Here is a 22515-nt window from a genome sequence, read left to right on the forward strand (position 1 = left end):
CAAGGTTAACTCCTGTACAATACTAGCAATGTCCTATCTCAAGATCTTACTTCAAAGAGGGTTGGCCACAAATCTGCAGCTTCAGCCTCATCTGGGAGTTTGTCAGAAATGCTGTATTTTAGGCCCCAACCCAGATCTTCCGATTCAGAATCTGCATTTTAGTAAGATCCCCACTAAAGCTTGAGATGCACTATGCTAGGCTCCTCTATGACTTGTGACTTCGACTCTTTGCTATCCATTGACTATTTCCCCTCAAGGATTAAATAATTCAAGTCTCTAAGATCTTTTAAAACAGATAAGAAAAAACAAGCAAATAATGGTACTCTGATATTTTATCTTTTTCCTCTCCTTCCAATTACAGCCAAATTCTCCTACACACACCCCCACCCCCCACATGTAGCCCTCAAACCACAGTAACTTGGCTTGTATCCTCACCAAAATTACTAAGGTGACCAATGATTTATCTTTGGGGGGGGGGGGGATAGCAATGCCTGTGATGACAATGCTGACCACACCCTTAAAAACACTTGCTAACCACTTTTACTCTTCTTTCTCCTGGTTGTTTTCTAACCTCTATGGCTATTTCTCAATGCTCTCTTAAGAACCCTCTTCTTCACTAAGTTCATCCACCCACAAGAGTCTAATTATGCTATGAATGGTTTAAATTATCACCTAAAAGTTGATTACCCCACCAAGTCATCCTCCCTGCTCCTAATTATCCTACATGCATGCAACTTCAACACAGTCCAGATAAAACGATTAAATCCAAAATCCACCCCTTTTCTTCTTACAGATACCCTACACACAGGCAATGGCAGATTCTGAATTTCTGAAATAGCAAAGATCCAGAAATCATTCTATACCCCACATGGTCCTTTTCCTTTCTTCTTCCACATCCAACTGATCTCCAAGTCCAGCCAATTTTTATCTTAAGCATCTCGACAGTTTTCTAGGCTCTTTGTCCCCAAAGCTATTCTTTCTCTTTAGGTCCTGTATCATCTCTCACTTGGCCCAGTGCAACAGTCACTCTCCAGGTTTCCCACCTCAAATCTCTATCCTTTCCAATTCCCTACCACCACCTGAATCTTTCAGTCCCCCCTCTACCAAAGCTCTTGACAGTCTTGCACTACATACAAAGACCTTGTGCAGCCAATCCAAAACATACAAAGTCAGGCATAGAAAGCTGTTCTCACATTTCCTCTCTTCACATCTTATACCTGGCTAAGTACAGGGATACTTACCACATCACTTTCAAGTCTTCCCTCATTATGGCAGAGAGCTGGAGATGTTCCTCGTCCTATGATCCTACTACTTTGTTCATACCTCATTAGAATAATAATTAGATAATCTGTCTTCCCCAATGAGACTGAGATCACTGTACCTCCACAGCCCTAACTAGCACAAACCTAGCACAAAGGCAGATGCTAGATAAGTATTTGTAGAATCAGGGGCACCTGGGTGGCTCAATGGGTTAAGCCTCTGCCTTCAGCTCAGGTCATGATCTCAGGGGTCCTGGGATCAAGTCCTGAGTTGGGCTCTCTGCTCAGCAGGGAGCCTGCTTCCCCCTCTCTCTCTTGGCTTGCCTCTCTGCCTACTTGTGATCTCTCTCTGTGTCAAATAAATAAATAAAATCTTAAAAAAAAATTGTAGAATCAGGTACACTGGTGAGAGTATTTCTACTTAACAGAATTCACTTTCCTTAGCCTAATATTAAGATACTGCATGATCTTCCTGGTTCTATCAAGTTCTGATTCTGCCTAATACTACCATGTCTTTACTCCCACAGACTCACTGAGAATGTCCTCTTTCCACCATCTTCTACCGAAGTCCCATCCATCTTCCAAGAATGTAGCTCAAGAGTTCTTAATTATTCACAAAGCCTCACCAACTCCAAGAAGGCTCTCCCTTTCTGTGAACCCCCACTGGGCCTTATCTGCATCTTTCTTAAGATCTTAACCATTCATAACTTTGTATTTAAGATATTTACCACACTATTAGACTATATCCTCTTTGAGGCGCAGAAACTAGGTCTAATTCATTTTTTTATCACTCCACAGCCCTTAGCATACCACACAGATGGTAGTCTTTTACTGAGTAAACAAACATACAATAAACCTCACAGTTTACAAAAAACACTTTTATAGACATTTTTCATTTGACTTGTTCTTCATAGCAACCAAGGTATACAGAAAGGAGATGAGGGAACTAAGAAGAGAGTTAAGAAATTTAGAGTTCAAGGGCTATAAAGAGATAGAGTCCATACGAAGACCACATCTTCCAATTCAAAGCCAGGCACTATTTTTGTGTTGCCACATCAGACTACACCCTTCGCCTCCATTTATTTGATTCTCATCTGTCTTTAAGGATCAAGTTGAAGTCCCACCTCCTCTATAACCTCATTTGCTAAAATCACATAATGCTGTGACATATTGCTTTGTACTTTAAAAACATAAATTGGATTATGCCATACCTTTGCCTAAAACTCTCCAATAGCTTTTCAATACATTCAGAATAAAAATAAAAATCCTCATTGTGATCTGCAAGACCCAAACCACCTCTCACTTCACTCACTATGAATCTATTCTATTACACCCTCCTTCACTCACTACGATCTATACACACTAACCTTTTTTCTGGTTCTTCAAAAAGTTATGCTTCTTTCCTGACTTGATGTCTTAGCAATACTGTTTTCTCTTCCTGGGATGCTTAAATCACATAGCTGCTCTTTCTTATCATTCAGGGCTCTATTTATCACCCCTATAGGGAGGCTCTCCCACATCACAAAGATAAATGGGTATATCATATACCCCTCTCCTCCCACCACTGTCCTGTTCATCACCATATCCCCAGTGCCAGAACTATGTCTGGTGTGGAATAAACAAAAGGTATTTATTGAATTGATGAATAAAAGAACATGTTTATCAACTACTTTCCTAAATGCTGCCCACAAATACAAGCAGAATGCTTTGTATAACTGCTATCCAGCTAATTAACTAATAGGCATAGGTCCACTGATAAAATTCTATTTAAACTAAGATTTAGAAGACAGAATAACCCTTAGCTAATTAGTTTCTTCATATAAACATTGAGATGACTTTATTATTTTTATTAACAACCAAACCTTTTGCATCCATTATCCCATTTTGCATCCATTAATAAGTGAAACTAGTTTTTCTATTGTAAAACTATCTTTATTTCTTATTTTTAGTAGCTACAGGGTCCTCTTGATTAAAAAAATATATAGTCACAGAAGAAATACAAATGGCCAGTAAAGAAATGTAAATGCTCCCTTCTCTACTGTAACCAGAAAATGCAAAATAAAAGGAGCCATCCTTCAGAATGGCAAAAAATGGAATTTTGAAAACATCAATTATTCATAAAAATATGAAGAATGGCCACTTATATAAATTATCAGAAGGAATATAAAATTGCAGACTTTTATATCTAGTCAATGCTTCTGATTTGCAACTTCACCTATAAGAACACATCTGACAAAAACATTTACATATGTGTCAAAAAGTTACTACAGATATTCTTAAAAGGATTGGCTGTAATAAAGAAAAAATGAAAAACTAGTACCCAGCAACTGATAGTTAAATAAAGCCTGAAACATTTCATGCAATACTGGAGTTCTATGTAGCCATTTGGAAAGACCTTCAAATCCTACTGCTAAACAAAAAAAGCATGTAAAAAAAATTTATGGTATGGTAACATTCTTAATGTTTATGTGTATATACTTAAGTTTGAATATAAGCATATACACAGAAAAAGGACATACAACAGCTACTGACATGGTAATATATTTGAGAAGGACATAAAGGGTAGCTTTCACATCTTGCTATGTATGCTTCTGTACTATTTTCAAGCATCTTACATATAATTTTTAAATACAGAGCATGGATTTTAAAAAAGGTAACAATTTCAGCGTAGAGAATTGAGAAATACAGAAAAGTTTAAAAATAAACACTAACAGAACTTGCCAATGGTTCTGTTGTAGCCTTTATGCCCTTGATTGCTATTCTGTTATTCCCAAATAAATCCACTTTTGCTAGTAAAAATAAATAAAATTAAAATAAAAACAAACAAACAAAAAACCAAAACCACCAATAGGGCTCCTGGCTGGCTCAATCAATAGAGCATATAACTCTTGACCTTGTGGTCGTAAGTTCAAGCACCATGTTGGACACAGAGTTTACTTTAAAAAATAAACAACAAACAATATAATACTCAAAACTTACCAAAAAATAAATAAACACCAACAGAAAAGTTTAAAGATGAACACCAGAAATTATATCAAATTAGAATGTATGGTACAAAGAAACCCTGTCACTTTTTTTTTTTTTAAAGGTTTTATTTATTTGACAGAGAACACAAGCAGGCAGAGAGGCAGGCAGAGAGAGAGGAAGGGAAGCAGGCTCCCTGCTGAGCAGAGAGCCCGATGAGGGGCTCGATCCCAGAACCCTGGGATCATGACCTGAGCTGAAGGCAGAGGCTTTAACCCACTAAGCCACCCAGGTGCCCCAACCCTGTCACTTTTTTTAATAAAAATAAAAAAGCTACTCCAGTACACCAATTACTTAACCTTAAAAAAATTAAATTTGGAAAATCATGAGTACTTAAGTAGCACTAATTTTAAAAATACTATAACATTAATGCATATACTTTTCATAATAAAAATTTCTTCATGCACATTGATGAAATCAATACATCTAACCCATTACACATACAAAAAAATAGGAATCTTCCTCTTTTCCTAGACCCTAGGACAGAAATAAATAATTAGACCAGTTCATGTATTAGGAACAACCAAAGCATCCACAATTTTTTTTGATACCAAAAATTAGACCCTGATGGAAACAATTTTAAACAAAAATAAAAGTAGGCATTTATAATAAATTCACAGCCAACATCATTTTGTAGAAAAAATGACTAAAATGCTTTCCCTATGGGATCAGGATCAGAACAAGGAAATCTAATTTTTGCCACCTCTAATCAACACTGTACTTGAGATTCTAGGCACTGCAATTAGGCAAGAAAAATACATAAAAGGAATCCAAACTTGGGGGGAAGGGGGAGTAAAACTATTTGCAGAGGACAATCTTGTACACAGAAAATCCTAAGAAATCCACTAAAAACTATCAGAACTAATAAACAAGTTAGCAAGGCGGCAGGATATATGATCAATGTAGAAAAATATACTACAGTTCCATACACTAAGCAATAGACAATTAAATGAAATTACAAAAACAAATCCCATTTCAATAGCCTTAAAATGTAAACTTACGAATAAATCTCAAAAAACTTCAAGGACTGTACCCTGAAAACTTCAAATTACCAATGAAAATATTAAAGGAACATAAATAAATAGAAAGACATTTCATATTGACGTATTTGATGACTTAACATGAAGACAGCAATACTCCCAAATTGATCTCCAAATTTAGTCCAATTCCAATGAAAATCCAAGCTGCCTTTTTAATTTGGGAGGCTGTTCCTAAAATTCATGTGGAAATGCAAAAAACCTTTCTCCTCCTAAGAAAGGGTATAAGATCAAAGCAATGCAAAAGAAGGAAGCTGAAAGACTTGCGCTTCCTGATTTCAAAAACTACCACAAAATTAGAAAAATCAAGACTGTATGATACTGGCATAGGATAGACATGTAAGTCAACGGACAACTGACAGTCCAGAAACAAGCCCTCACATTTATGGTCAATGTATTTTCAAAAAGGATGCCAATACAATTCAATAAAGAAAGAACATTTTTTTTTAACAATGATGTTGGCACAAATGGCTTTCCACGCAAGAGAACGTAGTTGGGCCACTTTCTCTCACCGTACACAAAAATTAACTCAAAACAGATCAATGACTAAACTAAAACTAAAACTATAAAACTCTGAAGAAAACATAAGAATAGAGCTTTGTGATGTTCATTCAGGCAAAGACTTCTTAGATATGACATCAAATCACAAGCAACAAAGAAAAAATAAATGGGACTTCATCAAGATTAAAAACTGTGCATTAATGGATGGCAACAGTGATACAGCGGGGAAAATTTTTGCAAATCATGTATCTGTACCATAATTTAACTGCTTCCCAATTCACTGTACTTGGGTTGTTCCCAGATTTGTTTCTTGTTCTTTTTTGTTTTTTCTTAAACTAGGTTGGCATCATTTCTCCCATTTTACAAATAAAAAGACGAGAGCTCAAAAAGGATAAGTAAAGTGTTTAATAGTGTTCTGCTATGAAAGCACCAGAATTAGTACCTAAATCCACATCTGTATAATTTCTAGTCTGTGCTTTTTCCTTTATAGTGGGTATTTACCCAGTCAACCCAAGAGAGAAGATCTGCCACTAGATAAGAATCTTCTAGTTGTTCTGTTAACACTTGATCCTAGAAATTCTTTCCTTCTTTTTTTCTTCTTATGGTCCACACTGACTCAAAAGCTAAGTTCTTGCCCAAAGTTTACACTATCAGAATGACCTAAGTGGTTACAAATAAGTTATACCTAGAGAAGAGCCTCCCCCCACCCCCGGTTTTTTGTTTGTTTGTTTTTTTTAACTAAATTAAAACGGACTCTCCCAAATACAAGAGTTCTTCTTTCTAGAAGAAATGTCACAGGAATATTAGTACCCAAAATATATAAAGAACTCTAGAGATTCAACAAGAAGCCCCAACTTTTTTTTAAAGATTTTATTTATTTGACAGAGAGAGAGAGAAAGAAAGAGACAGCAAGAGAGAGAACACAAGCAAGGGGAGTGGAAGAGAGAGAAACAGACTTCCCACTGAGCAGGGAGCCCAAAGCGGGGTTCAATCCCAGGACCCTGGGATCGTGACCTGAGCCAAAGGCAGACACTTAATGATTGAGCCATCCAGGCACCCCCCCACACCATTTTTTAAAATAGGTGAAGGATTTGAATAAACATTTTCCCAAAAAAGACATATAAATGGCCAATAAACATATGAAAAGATGTTCAGTATCAGTCACTTAGGAAAATGCAAATTAAAAGTACAAGGAGATATCAGAATACAATTTTAAAAACTTGTCAAGATATGTGAAACAATTGTCAAGGACATGGTGAAACTGAAACCTTCATATATTGCTGGTTGGAATATAAAAGCAATGCAGACACTGAGGAAAAAGGTTGGCGGAGCACCAGGGTGGCTCAGTCATTAAGGGTCTACCTTCAGTTCAGGTCATGATCCCAGAGTCACTGGTCTCCCTGCGCAGAGGGGAGCCTGCTTCTCCCTCTCCCATTCCCCCTATCTGTGTTCCTTCTCTGGCTGTCTCTCTCTGTGGAATAAAATCTTTAAAAAAAGAAAAGAGTTTGGTAATTCCTTAAAATGTTAAAACACAGAATTACCATATGACCCAGAAATTCCACTCCTAGACATATGCCCAAAAGAAATAAAAACATATTTCATGAAAAAAAAAATCTCACGCAAAAACTAAACACAAGTGTTTGAGGAAGTATGTAATTCGTAATAGTCAAAAACTGAAAACAACTGAAATGTCCATCAACTGAAAATAAAATGTGGAATATTCATACAATGGCATACTATTTTGCCACAAAAAAAATAACCGATGACACATGCTACAACATAAATGAACCTTAAAAACAGTATGCTTAAATGAATTTAGTCAGCCATAAAAAAACATGAATAATATGATCCTATTTATATGAAAGGCCCAAAATGGGCAAATCCATGAGATAAAAAGTAAATTGGTGGTTGCTAGAGGTGAGAATGGGGACTGACTACTAACAGGCATGGAGTTTCTTTTTGAGATGATTAAAATGTTCTAAAATTAGTGGTAATGGCAGCGCAACTCTGAATATACTAAAGGCCACTGACTGTACTAGTTAAAATCGGAGTAAATTACATGGTAGGTGAATTATATCTCAAAAAATGTTATTTTAAAAACTAGAAAAATTAAATAACATAAAACTGAAATGTTTGTGCTTATTTCCTTTAGTTCCTTATGAAACACTAAAAGTTGAGAAAATAAGAGTCATGACTGACTTTTTGCGGATTTTCTCAGGCAAACAAGTTCTAGTCCACTGAGCACATGAACTGTGCTTGTCTTCATGTTTCACTGAACCATGTCCTGATACGTGTTTTTGAAGAGAGAAAAAGGAAAGATGGTAAGAAGTACAGGGAAGGCTTAATACTTGATCTGCACAAAGGCACATTCTTTTGACTGGTCCAGCTCTAGTTATGACAAATTTGTACATAAGCCAATATTAGACCCTGTTAATATCAGAAGGATTTTTTTTCAAAGTGTAAGGTGCTGGATATTTTCTTACACAAATCAATTTTATAACATTTGTTGGCTATCTATTTCCTATCACATGCTGTGGTAAGTGCTTAAGAGACATTAAGATTAAAAAAGAACCCCATGGGACTTACAATCCAGCGGCTGAAGCAAAAAATAAGTATTATGTAAATTCTCGTCAAACTACAAAAGCCAGAAGCAGAATACGTCAAAGAACTAAAAAGGGAAAAAGAAGTCCAAGTAGAATTCCATACCCGGCAAAAATATCTTTCAAAATGGAGACTTTTTCAGACAAATAAAACAGCAGAGCTACATTATAAGAAATGTTGAAAGCCAGTTCTCTCAGTAGAGGAAAATATATCAAACTTTGGATCTACATAAAGGAATGAGAAGTGTCTTAAAAGAAATAAATTAAAGCAGACATAAATGATTTTTCTCATTTTTTTCAGGTCTATAATTAACATACATAAGTCATATATATATATATATATACACATACATACAGAAATAAGACATATGACAAGAATGGTACATAAAAGGAGAAAAATGTAAACATATTATATTATACAAGAAGACAGACTGTGATAAATTAAAGATGCATATTATAAAACCAAAAACGAAATCTTTGTGACCATGAGTTAGGCTTAAGTTTTGGGGTGGCAAAAAAAATACATGACTCGGGACGCCTGCGTGGCTCAGTTGGTTGAGCAGCTGCCTTTGGCTCAGGTCATGATCCCAGCGTCCTGGGATCGAGTCCCGCATCAGGCTCCTTGCTCTGCAGGGAGCCTGCTTCTCCCTCTGACTCTGCCTGCCACTCTGTCTGCCTGTGCTCGCTCTCTCTCTCTGACAAATAAATAAATAAAATCTTTAAAAAAAAAAAAAAAAAATACATGACTCATAAAAGAAAAAAACTGCTACATTGGACTTCATCAAAATCTGCTCTTCAAGGGGCGCCTGGTTGGCTCAGTGGGTTAAGCCGCTGCCTTCGGCTCAGGTCATGATCTCAGGGTCCTGGGATCGAGTCCTGCATCGGGCTCTCTGCTCAGCAGGAAGCCTGCTTCCTCCTCTCTCTCTGCCTGCCTCTCTGCCTACTTGTGATCTCTCTCTGTCAAATAAATAAATAAAATCTTTAAAAAAAAAAAATCTGCTCTTCAAAATTATGTGAAGGAAAGGTAAGCCACAGAATGAGAAGAACCATCTGCAAAGTATTTATATCTGACAAAGAACTTATCTAGAATATGTACAGAACTCTTAAAATTCAATAAAACAAATAACTTCACAAAAGATATGAAGAGCAAATAAACATACGGAAAGATGCTCAACATTATTAGTCATTAGGCATTCGCAAATAAAACCACAGTGATGTACCACTACACACCCACCAGAACAGACAGCTGAGAACAAAGACTGACAAAAACTAAAGTCTTAGTGAGGATGTGAAGCTACTGAATGGTCACACACTGTTGACTGGGATGCACAATCATACCATTTTGGAAAACAGGCTGCTTATAAAGTCAAAAATTCACTAACTATACAACACAGCAATCCCACTCTTAATTTATTCATGAGAAATAAAAACAAAAGAACTATATTCACAGCAGCTTCGTTCATAATAGCCCAAAACTGGAAACAACTCAAAAACGTTCATCAACTGGGTAATGACAAGCAAATTACTGTATATATATGGGATGTATAAGGAGATGGAATACTACTCAGCAATAAAAAGGAAGAAATGGCTCAAACATGCAATAACATTGATGACTCTAAGTGGAAAGCACACACCAAAAATTACATACAATATAGTTCTACTGATATGAAGTTTAAGAAAAGTAAATTTGTTATTATATATACAAATATATATATTTTTTTATTTTGTTATTTTTATTTTGATCTTTTACAAACAAATTTGTAGATTTGTTATTATATATATTTGTGTGTACACACACACACACACACACACACATACACTAATGTGACAGAAAGCAGAGTAGCAGTTGCCAAGGACCACAGGTAGAGTAGGGGACAAACTACGAAGGGGCCACAGGAAACTTTTTGGGGTAATTAAATGTTTTTTATCCTGACTATGGTGGTGGTTACACAAGTACACCTATTTGTCAAAAGCCATTTAAATGTATATGTAAAATCGATAAATTATACCTTAATAAAATTGATTTAATGAACAGATGAAACATGTCCAATATCGGAGGGGAGGCAACCAACTCAAATTAATGCAAGGCTGAATATGAGAAATCACTTCTGGATGAAATTAATGAAGATGACACCTCAACTATGGCTGGAAGAATGGCCAAGTAGGATTAGCCTGTTAAGGGAAGGGCATAAACTAAAGTGTAGGGAACCTGTAATTCCATGTTTTTAAAATAGTAAGGAGTCCAGTTTGTACTGTGATCAGCATATTTACTGAGAAACAAGGGAAGTTTGGGTCTGTCTCAGATAAGTGCCCAGTTCAAGAATTTGATTCTGTAAGTATGTTTCACAGAAAAATGAAGGACTCAAAATGGCATTTTAAGATTAATATGAATGCAGAAAACAGGAGAGGCTCGAAGAGGGAAAAACCCAAAGTAATCAGATCCAACAATAAAAACATAAAGGGGTTTCAAACCAAGTAAGAATAGATAAAGACCACTACAAAAGGACAAACACAACAAGCAATTCACAAGAACTGGTGAAGAAGAGGTTAAGTATTACTAAAGTTTTGGCACTGAGTGTGTGGGAGCAACTACTGTAACTTTTTTTTTTAACAAGATTTAATGTACATTTATTCTTAACACGTGGAACATATAAAGATTTTATACTGAATAAATGATATTCATTAAGCCAGAGGAAAAGGAGGAATTTACATCAAGTTTTTTTCTTTTTTTAAACTACATTATCTTGAAATACAAATGTGGATTCTCGTCACTGAAAAATCTTTCAAGTTGTGTTTCTTCTTTTTAGTTGTATTTGTTTCTTTTTTGTCTGTACTGGTAACCATAGTCTAAATCAATCCATATGCAACCATTTCCACACCTTGATTTATGAAGCAAATTGTGATCAGCTGCTCTCCCAAAATAGAGCATGACTTTATACATACAGAAACTTGTACAACTACTGTAACTTAAGAGACATGAACATAGACATATGTCAACAGTTCTTTTTTTTTTTTTTTTAAGACTTATTTACTTACAACAGAGAAAGATAGCAAGAGAGGGAACACAAGTATGGGAAAGCTGGAGAGGGAGAAGGAGGCTCCCCGCTGATGCTAAGCAGGGAGCCCATTACGGGTCTTGATCCCAGGACACTGGCATCATGACCTGAGCAGATGCTTAACAACGGAGCCACTAAGGTACCCCCCAAGTCAAAAGTTCTTAAAACAAAACACTTTGAGGTGCCTGGGTGGCTCAGTCAGTTAAGCATCTGCTTTTGGTTCAGGTTATAATCTGAGGGTCCTGCAACTGAGCCCTGCATCAGGCTCCCTGCTCAGCAGGGAGTCTGCTTCTTCCTCTCACTTTGTGCCATCTCTCCCCTTCTCAGGTAAATAAATGTAAAAAAAAAAAAAACTTTAAAAACAAAAGAAACCAAAACATTACATAAACAATGTTAAAGAACAAAAGACAAATTCATGAAAGATACTTGTTATGCCACAAAGACAGTTAATATCTCTAACATACAGAAAGCTCTTATAAATTAGTAACAGAAATGAATCAAGAAATTAAAACATTCAATAAACAAATTAAAATAAATTCAGTCTAATTAAATAAATGCAAATGGAAAAATTGCGTACCTGACAACTCTTAAGTGATGATAATACTGAGGAAATAAGCACTGGCACATTGTTGGGAAACAAAAACTGGTAAAAGCCTTCTGAAGGGCAACATGACACAGTATCAAAATTACAAATGTGTATACCATTTTTGACCCAACAATTTTACCTCCAAGAAATCCAACATATAAGGAGATAAGGGAACAAATGTGCACACCAACTATTTGCAATAGATACATACACATCTCAAAAATTTTGAAAGTAAAAAACTAGGAGTCTAACAAAATGAACTTGGCCAAACAAGTTACAGCACATGCATACTACAAAATACCAGACGCCAACAAGAACATAGTACAGAGCATGGCATATAAAGTAGCATTGTAATATGTTCCTGTAATTCCTAAGATTTACATAAAATTTTTTGTCCCAAATCATACATGCAGAGGAAAATCTAGGAAGAATGTTATTAAAACCTCAAAGATGATCATCTCAGGTGGTTGGATTCAGTACGACTTTTAATCTCTCACTCTTCTGTACTAACTGAAAACTTCCACCTTGAGCCTGTAGTATCTTTGTGAACAGGTGAAAAATAATGCAGAGCAGTATCAGAAAAAGAAATGACTCCAAGAAAGGTGAAATAATTAATTTAATGTTAGATAAGTTTGGAGAGTCAATAAAATATCTCATTGAAAGTGCCCCATGCAAGTGAAAACGCAGAAACAGAAAAGTGGGGAGACTGCAGCCCATTAACTACTTTCAGTTTTCAGTTCCTCTCACTACCTTTTTCATTTCCATTTTATAAATCCCAGTTTTTAAACCAGCAAAGGGAGAAAAAGAGAAAGCGGGGGCAATCAAGAAACAGACTCTTTACAGAGAACAAACATGGTTACAAGAGGTGGGGGGGGGGGGGGTCAGGGGATGGATTAAATAGGGGATGCAGATTAGAGTGCCCTTGTGATGAGCACCTGGTGTTGCAGGGAACCGTTGAATCACTATCCTGTACACCTGAAACAATATTACAGTGTATGTTAACTAACTGGAATTTAAATAAAAACTAAAAAAATGAATAAAATAAATTGTAGTTTTTAATCCTCTAATTTACATTTATTTTGTTTCCAAAATATACTAAGAAAACTAGATTCTCTCACAATTTAGATGTGTGGAAATTCAAGGCACAAAAAAAATCACTACAAACAAGTAATACTTCTGACTCTAGCCTCATACTTTTGCTTCTAACATCCACTTTAAAGTTTACAAATATCTACCTGTAAAACAAAGCCAAGCAAAAACAAAAACAACAATAAAAATTTAAGTGCTATTCATAGAAAAAGCAGAGAATAAGAGATCAAAATTATCTAAAATATGAATATTAATTTTCAACTGATTTTTGAGAAATAGCTATAATTTTTCAGAGAGGAAATAAAGCTTGGCATACAGTTTGTTCAGAAAATCTGCACAAAGAAAACATATCACTTATCTTGATTAGTACAGCAGAATGCAAATACAAACACTAGGTCTGAATTTATTCTATTCACACTAGAAGTGACTCCTAGCATCCTCAACTCATTCCAGTAAAGCAGCAGCTGGAAAGAGAAGGTTCTTAAATTCTCTCCTTACCAATCACTTCACCTATCCTAAAGTATATGTGAAATAGCAAGTAAGTTCAGAGATACAACTTCAATCTGTGCAAAGTTGGCTTGCATTAATCTGTGCAGAAAAATGCTATTTAAACTGATTCAAACACTAATAAACACACATTAAAATTTGTCCTCCAGGAGCTTACAGTCTAGTAGAGAAAATACAAATGTAGCCAGCCAAATAATGAGAATATTAAATAGAATTTTTTAAAGCTCTATAACAAAGATAAAGCAAAGTGCCATAGGAATATAAGAATGAACTTTTTCTACATGAATGGAGCAAGATCTCGAGATGGTTGAATTGGAGCTGGGTTTTGAATGCAAAGCCTGAAGCAGAGAAGAGGGGGAAAAGGGCATTTCAAGGTAAAAGAACAGCAAGAGTAAAACTACAGAGAAAAGTGCCTCTAAAAATAGAAATCTGATAGAATGGGACCAGTTCATAAAAGGCATTACCTGACAACGCATTGGAAAGTCTGGACTGTGGAAGTGACGCAATGTGACCAAGAACTTAAGAAAATTCTCCTTTAAAAGAATGAATTGGGAAGAAAGGAATGGAAGAACAGCAAAGAAAAGAACAGTAACAGGTAGTCTGATTAAAAACAAAGGCCTAAACTGAGTTGCTGAAAATGGAAACGGGATAAACATTAGTGTTAGAACAAATAAATGATAAAGACTGTGCAGATGTAAATGTTGGGTAAAGTTTGGTCAGAGAAGGAACAAAACACAAGGCCATCTTGAGAATGAAATAAGTGATTACAGATTTGGAGACTTAAGACTTCACCTAAATTTCCGTTCCTTCTGAGTGTTTCTGCATTTATTCTAGTATCCTATATATCTGACATTTTTAAAAAACATTTTAAGCATAACATTCACCTAAGGATACTCATGATTTAGTTCTATTAAGTACAAACCAAATCAGCAGCATTTTATGAGTTAACAGGACCTTTTTTCCTTATTCTGAAATGTCCTCATTTTGTATATTTCTGAACGCAGTTTTTAGGACAATTACATTAAATAAACCATGACAGAGGTACCCCGTACCATACACAAGTAAATACTAGTAACTTCACTCACTTACACCTACCGGTCCACCCATCTTTAGACTCCCAGGGTCACTAATACTACTCCATAACGGAGGCTTCTGCGGCTTCTCAGTGGAAAAGAATCTCACAGAATCTCCGTAAGTTCATAAACAGAACCAATTAACAGTATATATAACAATTTAGTGTCCTGTTTGTAACTGATCTGACTAGAGTGACTTCAGATCAAGATATCCCACTGCAAAAACAAAACAAAAAAAAACTGTCAATAACTAAATATAATTAAAGTCTTCAAGGACATGTTTTTAGACTCATACTCAAAAGCTACAAGTTAATGAGCCAAAAGAATCTCTAGAAGAATTTATTTTTTATAATTCTGAAAATGCTGCAAAAAACGGTCATGTAAAAGAAATTGATACATAAATACCCAAACAGGAGATGAATTTTAGCAAAACAGATCACTATTTGAAGGGGTCAGCTCCCTTGAATGCCATGACAGTATCAATATCTAGTATCAAGATCACATCACTTCAGGGGCACCTGAGTGGCTCAATGGGTTGGACTGCTTTCTGCTCAGGTCAGGATCTCAGGGTCCTGGGATTGAGCCCCACATGGGGTTCTCCGCTCAGCAGGGAGCCTGCTTCCCCCACCTCTCTCTCTCTCTCTGCCTGCCTGTCTGCCTACCTATGATTTCACTCTCTCTGTAAAATGAATAAAATAAAATCTTTTTTTAAAAAAAAAAAAAGCACATGTCACTTCAGTCAGCCCAGGGTTTGAATCCAAGCTGACTTCGGAATAAATCACTTCTATTTTTTGGAGCTTCAGTTTCCCCATCTATCAATAGAAATGTAGGAGGTGAATGTATGTTGTTAAGTATTTATCAATGCCTGGCACACGGTAAGACCCAAATGTCAGTACCATTCCCTCCCTTCAAAAACAGCTCTACTACACTCTCACATGACAGGAACTAAATAAGACCAAGAAAAATCTTCATACTATGGTTTGAATACTATTTTCAATGTGCATGCATCTCCTTAAAATATCTATGCTGACAAGTCTTTAATATATAAGGTCCACGTGGGCTGGTAAAAGATCATACTGCTCTTTCTCATAGCATAACACATGGTCTCTATTAAACACTTATACAATCCAGGCCCACAAAATTTCATATGCTCAGTAAACTCCATCATCCCTTCATTTACCCATTCAACAATTATTAAGCAATGATTTCTGCCAAATACTATGCTGAACACTAGGAATACAATGGTGGGTTAAGACAGGATAGCTGCCTTCAGAGCTCAAAATCCAGCAGACTATTCATTAAATAACACAAGCCACTTAAGACATTGCTAAATTCTTTTTTTTTTTTATAAGTCTTTTCTTTTTTTTTTTTCTTTTTTTAAGATTTTATTTATTTATTTGACAGACAGAAATCACAAGTAGGTGAGAGGCAGGCAGAGAGTGAGAGGAGGAAGCAGGCTCCCCGCTGAGCAAATAGCCCGATGCTGCGCTCGATCCCAGAACCCTGGGATCATGACTTGAGCTGAAGGCAGAGGCTTTAACCCACTGAGCCACCCAGGCGCCCCGTCATTGCTAAATTCTTAAAGTAAAACTTTTTGCACTAAACTGGACAAATGAGTTCAATTAACTGTTCCTAAACAGCAATAACACACTTCCTGTATTTAAAATTTTTTAACTTTTCCAATCAGCTATGTTAGGTGTAAATTCTGGGCCCTAAATTTTAAGCAGGACAGCTGATAAACAGATGTAATGTGAAAAATCTGAAAACCATATCTCATGACAAATGAAGTTTTTGGACCAAAGAAGGAAAGACTCAGAAGACTGGCAAGTGTCTTACATTTTTAAAAAGTAGTAGCATACAGTCGAGTTTGCTCTGGTTAAACTTGAAGCAATGGATAGAAAGTTATACAGAAGGAGATTTCAGTTTCAATGCGAAGGGTTCTAATAATTCAAACTATTCAATAATAACTCAACCACATTACATTTCCATAATAATCTATAGTATTTCTATACTTTACAAAACATAAATTTTCACTTAATCCTTGAAATCATCCCAAAAAACCGCCACAAGTATTTCCCTGTTACAGTTTAGGAAACTGAGTCTCTAAGGGAGGGTCTTGCTAAGATACTGGGGCAAAGCAGTCCAGTCTAGAACTCTCAAGTCCCAAATCTAATGGAAGAGGCTGTCTCAAAGTAATGTCTTTCTATGTCTAGATGTATTTAGGCACACACCAAATGGGACAGCTGTCTGGAATGTTGGCCAAGATACTCTAAAGCTTTGTCCAAATCCAATCCTTTAGAAATATCAGTGGTAAGTATAAAAACCATGAAAAGATTCAGCAATGAATGGTCCTCTAGAATGCAATCTTCATGAAGGCAAGGACCTCAGCTTCCTTCATTAATCTATTCCAGGCCCTGAAACATTAACTAGCATATGGATGTGCCGAGTAAATATTTGCTAAATACAAATAATACTAATCATACATGACACTACTACACGATATATATAAAATACCTACGACTATTAAGGGCAGGACCTTGCTGAAGCATCCAGCAACTAAAAATTCAAATAAACACAAACCCAATTTCTTAAAATGGCATCAAACACTCAAAATTGCTATCTAAAGTCCTGAGACTTAACCTAATCAGTTTTCAAAAACAATGTTAATTGCAAAAACAAACAAACAAACAATAAAAAAATGCAAACCTCTGGCAAATCTAAAATATTTTAACTAAAAGTAAAATGCAAGGAGTGATATAAAGATATAAAGGCTAAATTTGGTGAACTGAGTTATCAGTGTTGATAGACCTTTCCTTAAAGCATCTATTAGCATTTTAAGTGTACTGAACATTGTAAGAATGAAGAGATTTGTACAGCTGCTTTCATTTAAGGACAAACTCACAACCAGATAGATCTCTACTTGCATCCCATCTTGACAAATATTTACTAGGCTGACACTTCAAAGAGATTCAACATAATGTCGACTCAGAAGTACTTGCATCCACCTGGCATTACTGAAAACTAAGACCAATAGGAAAAACACAACCAGCGAAAAGTCATTTTTTTAATATTCTAAACTATAATACACTAAACTATAAGAATTTCCAGACAGCTCAAGAAATAGAACCTCCAAAATATTCAAAAGTTATTTTTAATTAATTTTGCTGAACAGGTATGCATAGATCAATGCTCATACTCTTCCTGAAGAACAGAATTATGTAACAAGGTATAACAACTACATAAAAGATTTACTCCAATTTCGCTAGGTTAAATTATACCTTTTAAAAAGATTTCTGAACAATGATCGTAATATTTAAAAATATAGCTAACTTTAAAGTAAATGTAAATAGCAATTTAATATAATAGTAAACAGTGTAATACTGTAACGGCGAACAAGACCATTCACTTGGTTACACCAATTAATTATACGTTATTAGCAACTGGGTGTCATCACAAACCAACAGCGAAACCACAATCTTGTCATTTTCTCTTCTTTTAACACTTAAAAAACCATTCCACACAAGAATATCACAAAATGAGCATCTTCCTTATCTTAAGAATTTAGAACTGTAAGTTTCCACATAAGCTTTTTTCACCTATTAAAAGAAGAAACTCTAGAGAAAAGCTGCTTTTTCCACCGCTGTATGCATCAGCTGCAACATATGCAATCCACATCTAACTCTGACATCAGCAAGTGGTTCCGAGTCTCCTCCACAATATGTGGGTCCGTCCCTAAATCTCCAAAGATGGAACCTCTTCAGAGAGCTTTCAAAATCATGACAAATTAAACCACCTCTAGGTTTTCCCAAAGAAAATGCTGGAAATGCAAAGAGCAGTTGAGAGAAACCCCGTTAATATGTTAATGCAACAAATTTAAAACTCTGGGAACTCTTTCTTGGACACGTTCCCCGGCAGAGCGAGAACAGCTCCGCTGGACCTGTTGCTTTGTCCCTCCACCCCCCTAAAAGGTGCCCTGGGCGCGCGAAAACGCTTCTCCCTACTTGCACCCGGCCTGAAGCTGGGTTTTCCAGCGCCGGTGGCCGACTGGGGCGGCTCGGAAGAGGCCAGTCACCACTTCGCCAGCCTCCCGGGGAACAGGTCGGCGCCGCACAGAACGAACGCCGCGGGGGGGCGGACTCACCTGATCACGGGGCTGTAGGGGCTCCGGGAGCGGCGCCAGCTGCTGCTGCTGTACGGGCTGGGGGACACGTCGCCGCCCCGCTCGTAGGAGCTGTGGCGGCTGTAGCTGGGGGAGCGGCGGCGGCTGTAGGGGCTCGGGGAGCGCGGCAGCCGCCGAGAGTACGGGCTGCTGCCACCTCCTGCCGGGCTGGGGGACTTGCGGCTCCTCAGGCTCTGCGAGGCCCTGTGGGACACCGGGCTGTCGTCCCGGCCTCCCAGCGGGCTCAGGGACCGCTGCCGCCGCCTGTAGGCCTTGGGCTCGCTCTTGTCCTCCCGGTAGGCCTTGGGCGGCTCCTTGTAGGCCGAAGGCGGCTCCTTGGACGACTTAGTCCGGCTCCGGTGGGCCTTCAGGTCTCGATCTTTGCGGCTGCTGCTGCTGCTAGACGTGGCCGAGGCGCTTTTCCGGCGGCCGCCGCTGCTGCTGCTGCTGCCGCTCTTGGCAGCCTCGGCCCGCTCCTCGCCGCTGTGGCTGTGGCGGCTGCGGGACTTGGAGGCGTCGCTGCCGCCGCGCTGCCCATCCCGCCGCCGGTGCTCGCGGTGGCGCTCCTTGCTGCGGCCGCTGCTGCTGCGGCGGTCCCGGCGGGGCCTGCGCTCCGACCCCTCCCCGCGCCGCTGGGTGCCGGAGGAGGAGGCCGGACTCCCGCCGCTGCCCCCCGTTCCCCCGGCAGCCGTCGCCGCCGTTGCCGCGCTGGCCCCCCCCAGCAGCAGCCCCTGCTCGGACTGGGAGCTCACATCCTCGTATTCCACCAGCGGGGTCACACCCCCGCCGCTACTAGCACCGCCACCGCCGTCCTGCTGCGGCTGGGGCAGCGAGAAGACCCGACGCTTCTCCGCCTCCTGCCCGGCGCGGGGCCCGCGGCGCCGCTTCTGCCGCCCTCCTGCGCGCCTCTTGCCTCTCGCCAGCCGCTTGACCTCCAGAGGGGGGCCCGGGCTGAAGCAAGAGGAGGAGGCCGCGGCGGCGGCGGCTGCGGCGGCGGCCGTGCCGGGAGCAGCCAGGAAGAGCAGAGGCGGCGGGGGCGGCGGCGGTTGCAGGAGCTGCGGCTGCAGGAGCGGCAACAGCAGCGGCGGCTGCTGAGGGGACAGGAATCGCCTCCGCTTGCGGCGTTCCTCCAACTTCTTCTCCGCCCAGCTCAGGCCCCCGCCTCCCCCCAGCGCCGTGTCCGAGCTGCTCGGCATCGCCTAGAGCCCGCCGCAGAGCGCGGCGCGGGTGCGGCCTCCTCCCGGGTCAGATCCTGGCCATCTCCCCCGCCGGAAACGGGAACTGCGGCGGCGGCGGAGGGACACCGAGCGCCAGGGCCGGCCAGAAGACACGCCACGATAATCCGGGTCAGGACTCGGGTCCCTGGGTTCCAGGTCACAGTCGGGTATGCAGCGGCCTCCGGGCCCGAGAGAAGCAGGAATCCGGGGGGCAGAGCTCGCGATCGTGCTCGTCGTCCTATCCTCGGCAGCGAAAACACCAGATGCGCCGGGCGCTGACCTGCGGGGGAGTCCGGAGTCCTCCAAGTGCCCCCGGGGGTGGGGGAGCGGCCTCGGCCGCGCTCTCGGCTCGGGCAGCGCAACGCGGAAGTACCACCTTCGTCCCCGCTTCACTCCATCGCGCCCTGACGTTGGGTGCGAGTTCAGGGGAGGGGAGTGGGCGAGACAACAACACGCCTCCGCCGCCGCCGCCTCCTCCGCGTCGACGTCGTCCTCCTGTGGTGGCGGCGACACACGGCGGGTGCCTCGGAAGTGGCCTGGGCCTGACAACAACTCCCGGCCTAGGGCCTCGCGCACTCTGCCGCCCGCAGGGACGGGCGGCGGGGCGGGGCGAGGCGGGGGCGACCGGGCTGCGGCTCACGGTTGGGGCAGCGAGTGTGCGGGGCTGGGCGGGGGGCTGTTTCCGGGGAGATAGGGGCGGGGAGGGGGAAGTTTCTGAGCCTGTGGCGGTGGGTACGGGCCCTGACTTTCTTCTTCCTTCGCCGCCGCCGCGAACAGAGGTGGCGGAGCTCCCCTTTCCTCCGCTCCCCCCCCCTCCACGAGGAGGCTCCTGGTGTGCGCGGCCGGCCCCGGCTCGCTCCTCCCCTTCCCTCTCCGATCCTCGTCTAGGAGGAGGGAGGGCGACGGGACTTGCTGGTTGGGCCCTAACCTCCACAACCCCTCCTTCTCGCCTCGCTCTTTCGGCCTTTCCCCTCGGCCCTGACGCAGGGCCGGGGGCGCGCACGCACGTCACGCTCCGAGAAAGCCGAAGGTGAGTGGTGTTGGGGCAAAGGAGGCGGGAACAAAGTTGCCGCGCACCAGCGTGCTCGCTCCCGCCAGAGACGGGCGCGCGGACCGGAAGTGGCGTAATGTAGAAACGGCTCCACTTCCGGTGAGGGGGGGACTACGTGTGAAGCAGGGTTAAAGAAAGGAGAGGGAGGGTTCGTGTACGCCTACTGCTGTCGCTTGAGTCTCTCGCAGTGATGGCACGCCGGTCGTGCCTGTTGGGTCCAACGCGGAGTTGCCCGCCCGCCTGTTGAAAGATCAGGGCAACAGCAAGAGTTTGGGGACTGAATAATTAAGTTAGGGGCCTTCTGGACTGTGTAGTACCCCCATCATTGTGCCCTTAGCCAGACCCTGCGGAGAAAAGAGGGCACCCCGCAAAAGACGGCGGAGGTGGCATTGGTTAAACTTTCTTACCTACGCCCAAGTGCGAGGCCCCATCTTAACGTAAAAACACACTTGGGTATCACATTCTTGAGCATTAGTAACGCTGAAATTCACTTTAAAAAAAAAAGCCTTAACGTTAATTCAGGGAGTAAATGAAACTTCAAAAGAGACTACTGGAAATCCCAGAATTATTACAGCTGCTTGAAGTCCAAATATTTGCTCAAATCAGGGCTGCCCTCTCAGCACTTCACCCACTTTCTCCTTAATATCTAAACCTGTGGAAGCGCCGCATGTAGTCATTCGCTGTCTTCACATCTAATTTCTTGCCTTACCAAGCTTACCTTTCAGTGATAGACTGGGCTCATAAGATAATTGGCTCTTAATGTGCTTGCAATATCTTATTTTCTTTTTAAGATTTTATTTTTAAGTAATTTCTACACCCAACATGGGGCTCAAACTTACTACGGGGAGATCAGGAGGAGTCCAGTGCATTACCAACTGAACCAGCCAGGTGGCTTTCATGTGCTTGAAAAGAAAAGCTAAGGAGTCCACCCAGGGACTACATATAGCAACCCCTTTGCAGGTTTATTTTTTCAGATCACCAGTTGGTTCTTAGTTCCTAAACACTTGGTATCCATCCATCATTCATGCCCTAGTGTAAATATTTTTAATTGGCTTGACATCCACTAACACTGTATTTCAGACTGGACTAATCTAAACCGAAAATCAGACTAAAGTGAAAGAATGAATACAAAGGGTGTGTGTTTGCTGAAGGATAAAGGAGGAGGCAAAGCATTGCCCAGGAAGGTGGACCTAGGTGGGCCACAGTGGGGCCTAGTGTGTAGCCAGCAGGAAGTGGTAAGGGCATTGAGAAACTGAATAGAGAAGTAAGGGGCAGGGTGCCTAAAACAAATTTCTCTTTGGTAGTATTGCTGAGTGGAGGTCTTATAGCCTGCTAGAGACCAGTTAGCAAGTGTGT

At 40.6% G+C, this 22515-nt stretch overlaps 1 protein-coding gene across 4 annotated transcripts in view; it reads right to left on the minus strand.

The window, feature by feature from the left end:
* CDK13 (cyclin dependent kinase 13) overlaps window positions 1–20293 on the minus strand; it is a 122890-nt gene extending 102597 nt beyond the window's left edge. For all 4 annotated transcript variants that reach the window (XM_032305813.1, XM_032305811.1, XM_032305812.1 and 1 more), the window contains exon 1: window positions 18874–20293. In XM_032305813.1, coding sequence (XP_032161704.1) covers window positions 18874–20087 — 1214 coding nt within the window. In that variant the 5' untranslated portion in view covers window positions 20088–20293. The remainder of the gene's footprint in view (window positions 1–18873) is intronic.
* Between the last annotated feature and the right edge of the window lie 2222 nt (window positions 20294–22515).

The sequence above is a fragment of the Mustela erminea genome, chromosome 11 (genome assembly GCF_009829155.1).
Source record: "Mustela erminea isolate mMusErm1 chromosome 11, mMusErm1.Pri, whole genome shotgun sequence".
Lineage (NCBI taxonomy): Eukaryota > Metazoa > Chordata > Mammalia > Carnivora > Mustelidae > Mustela > Mustela erminea.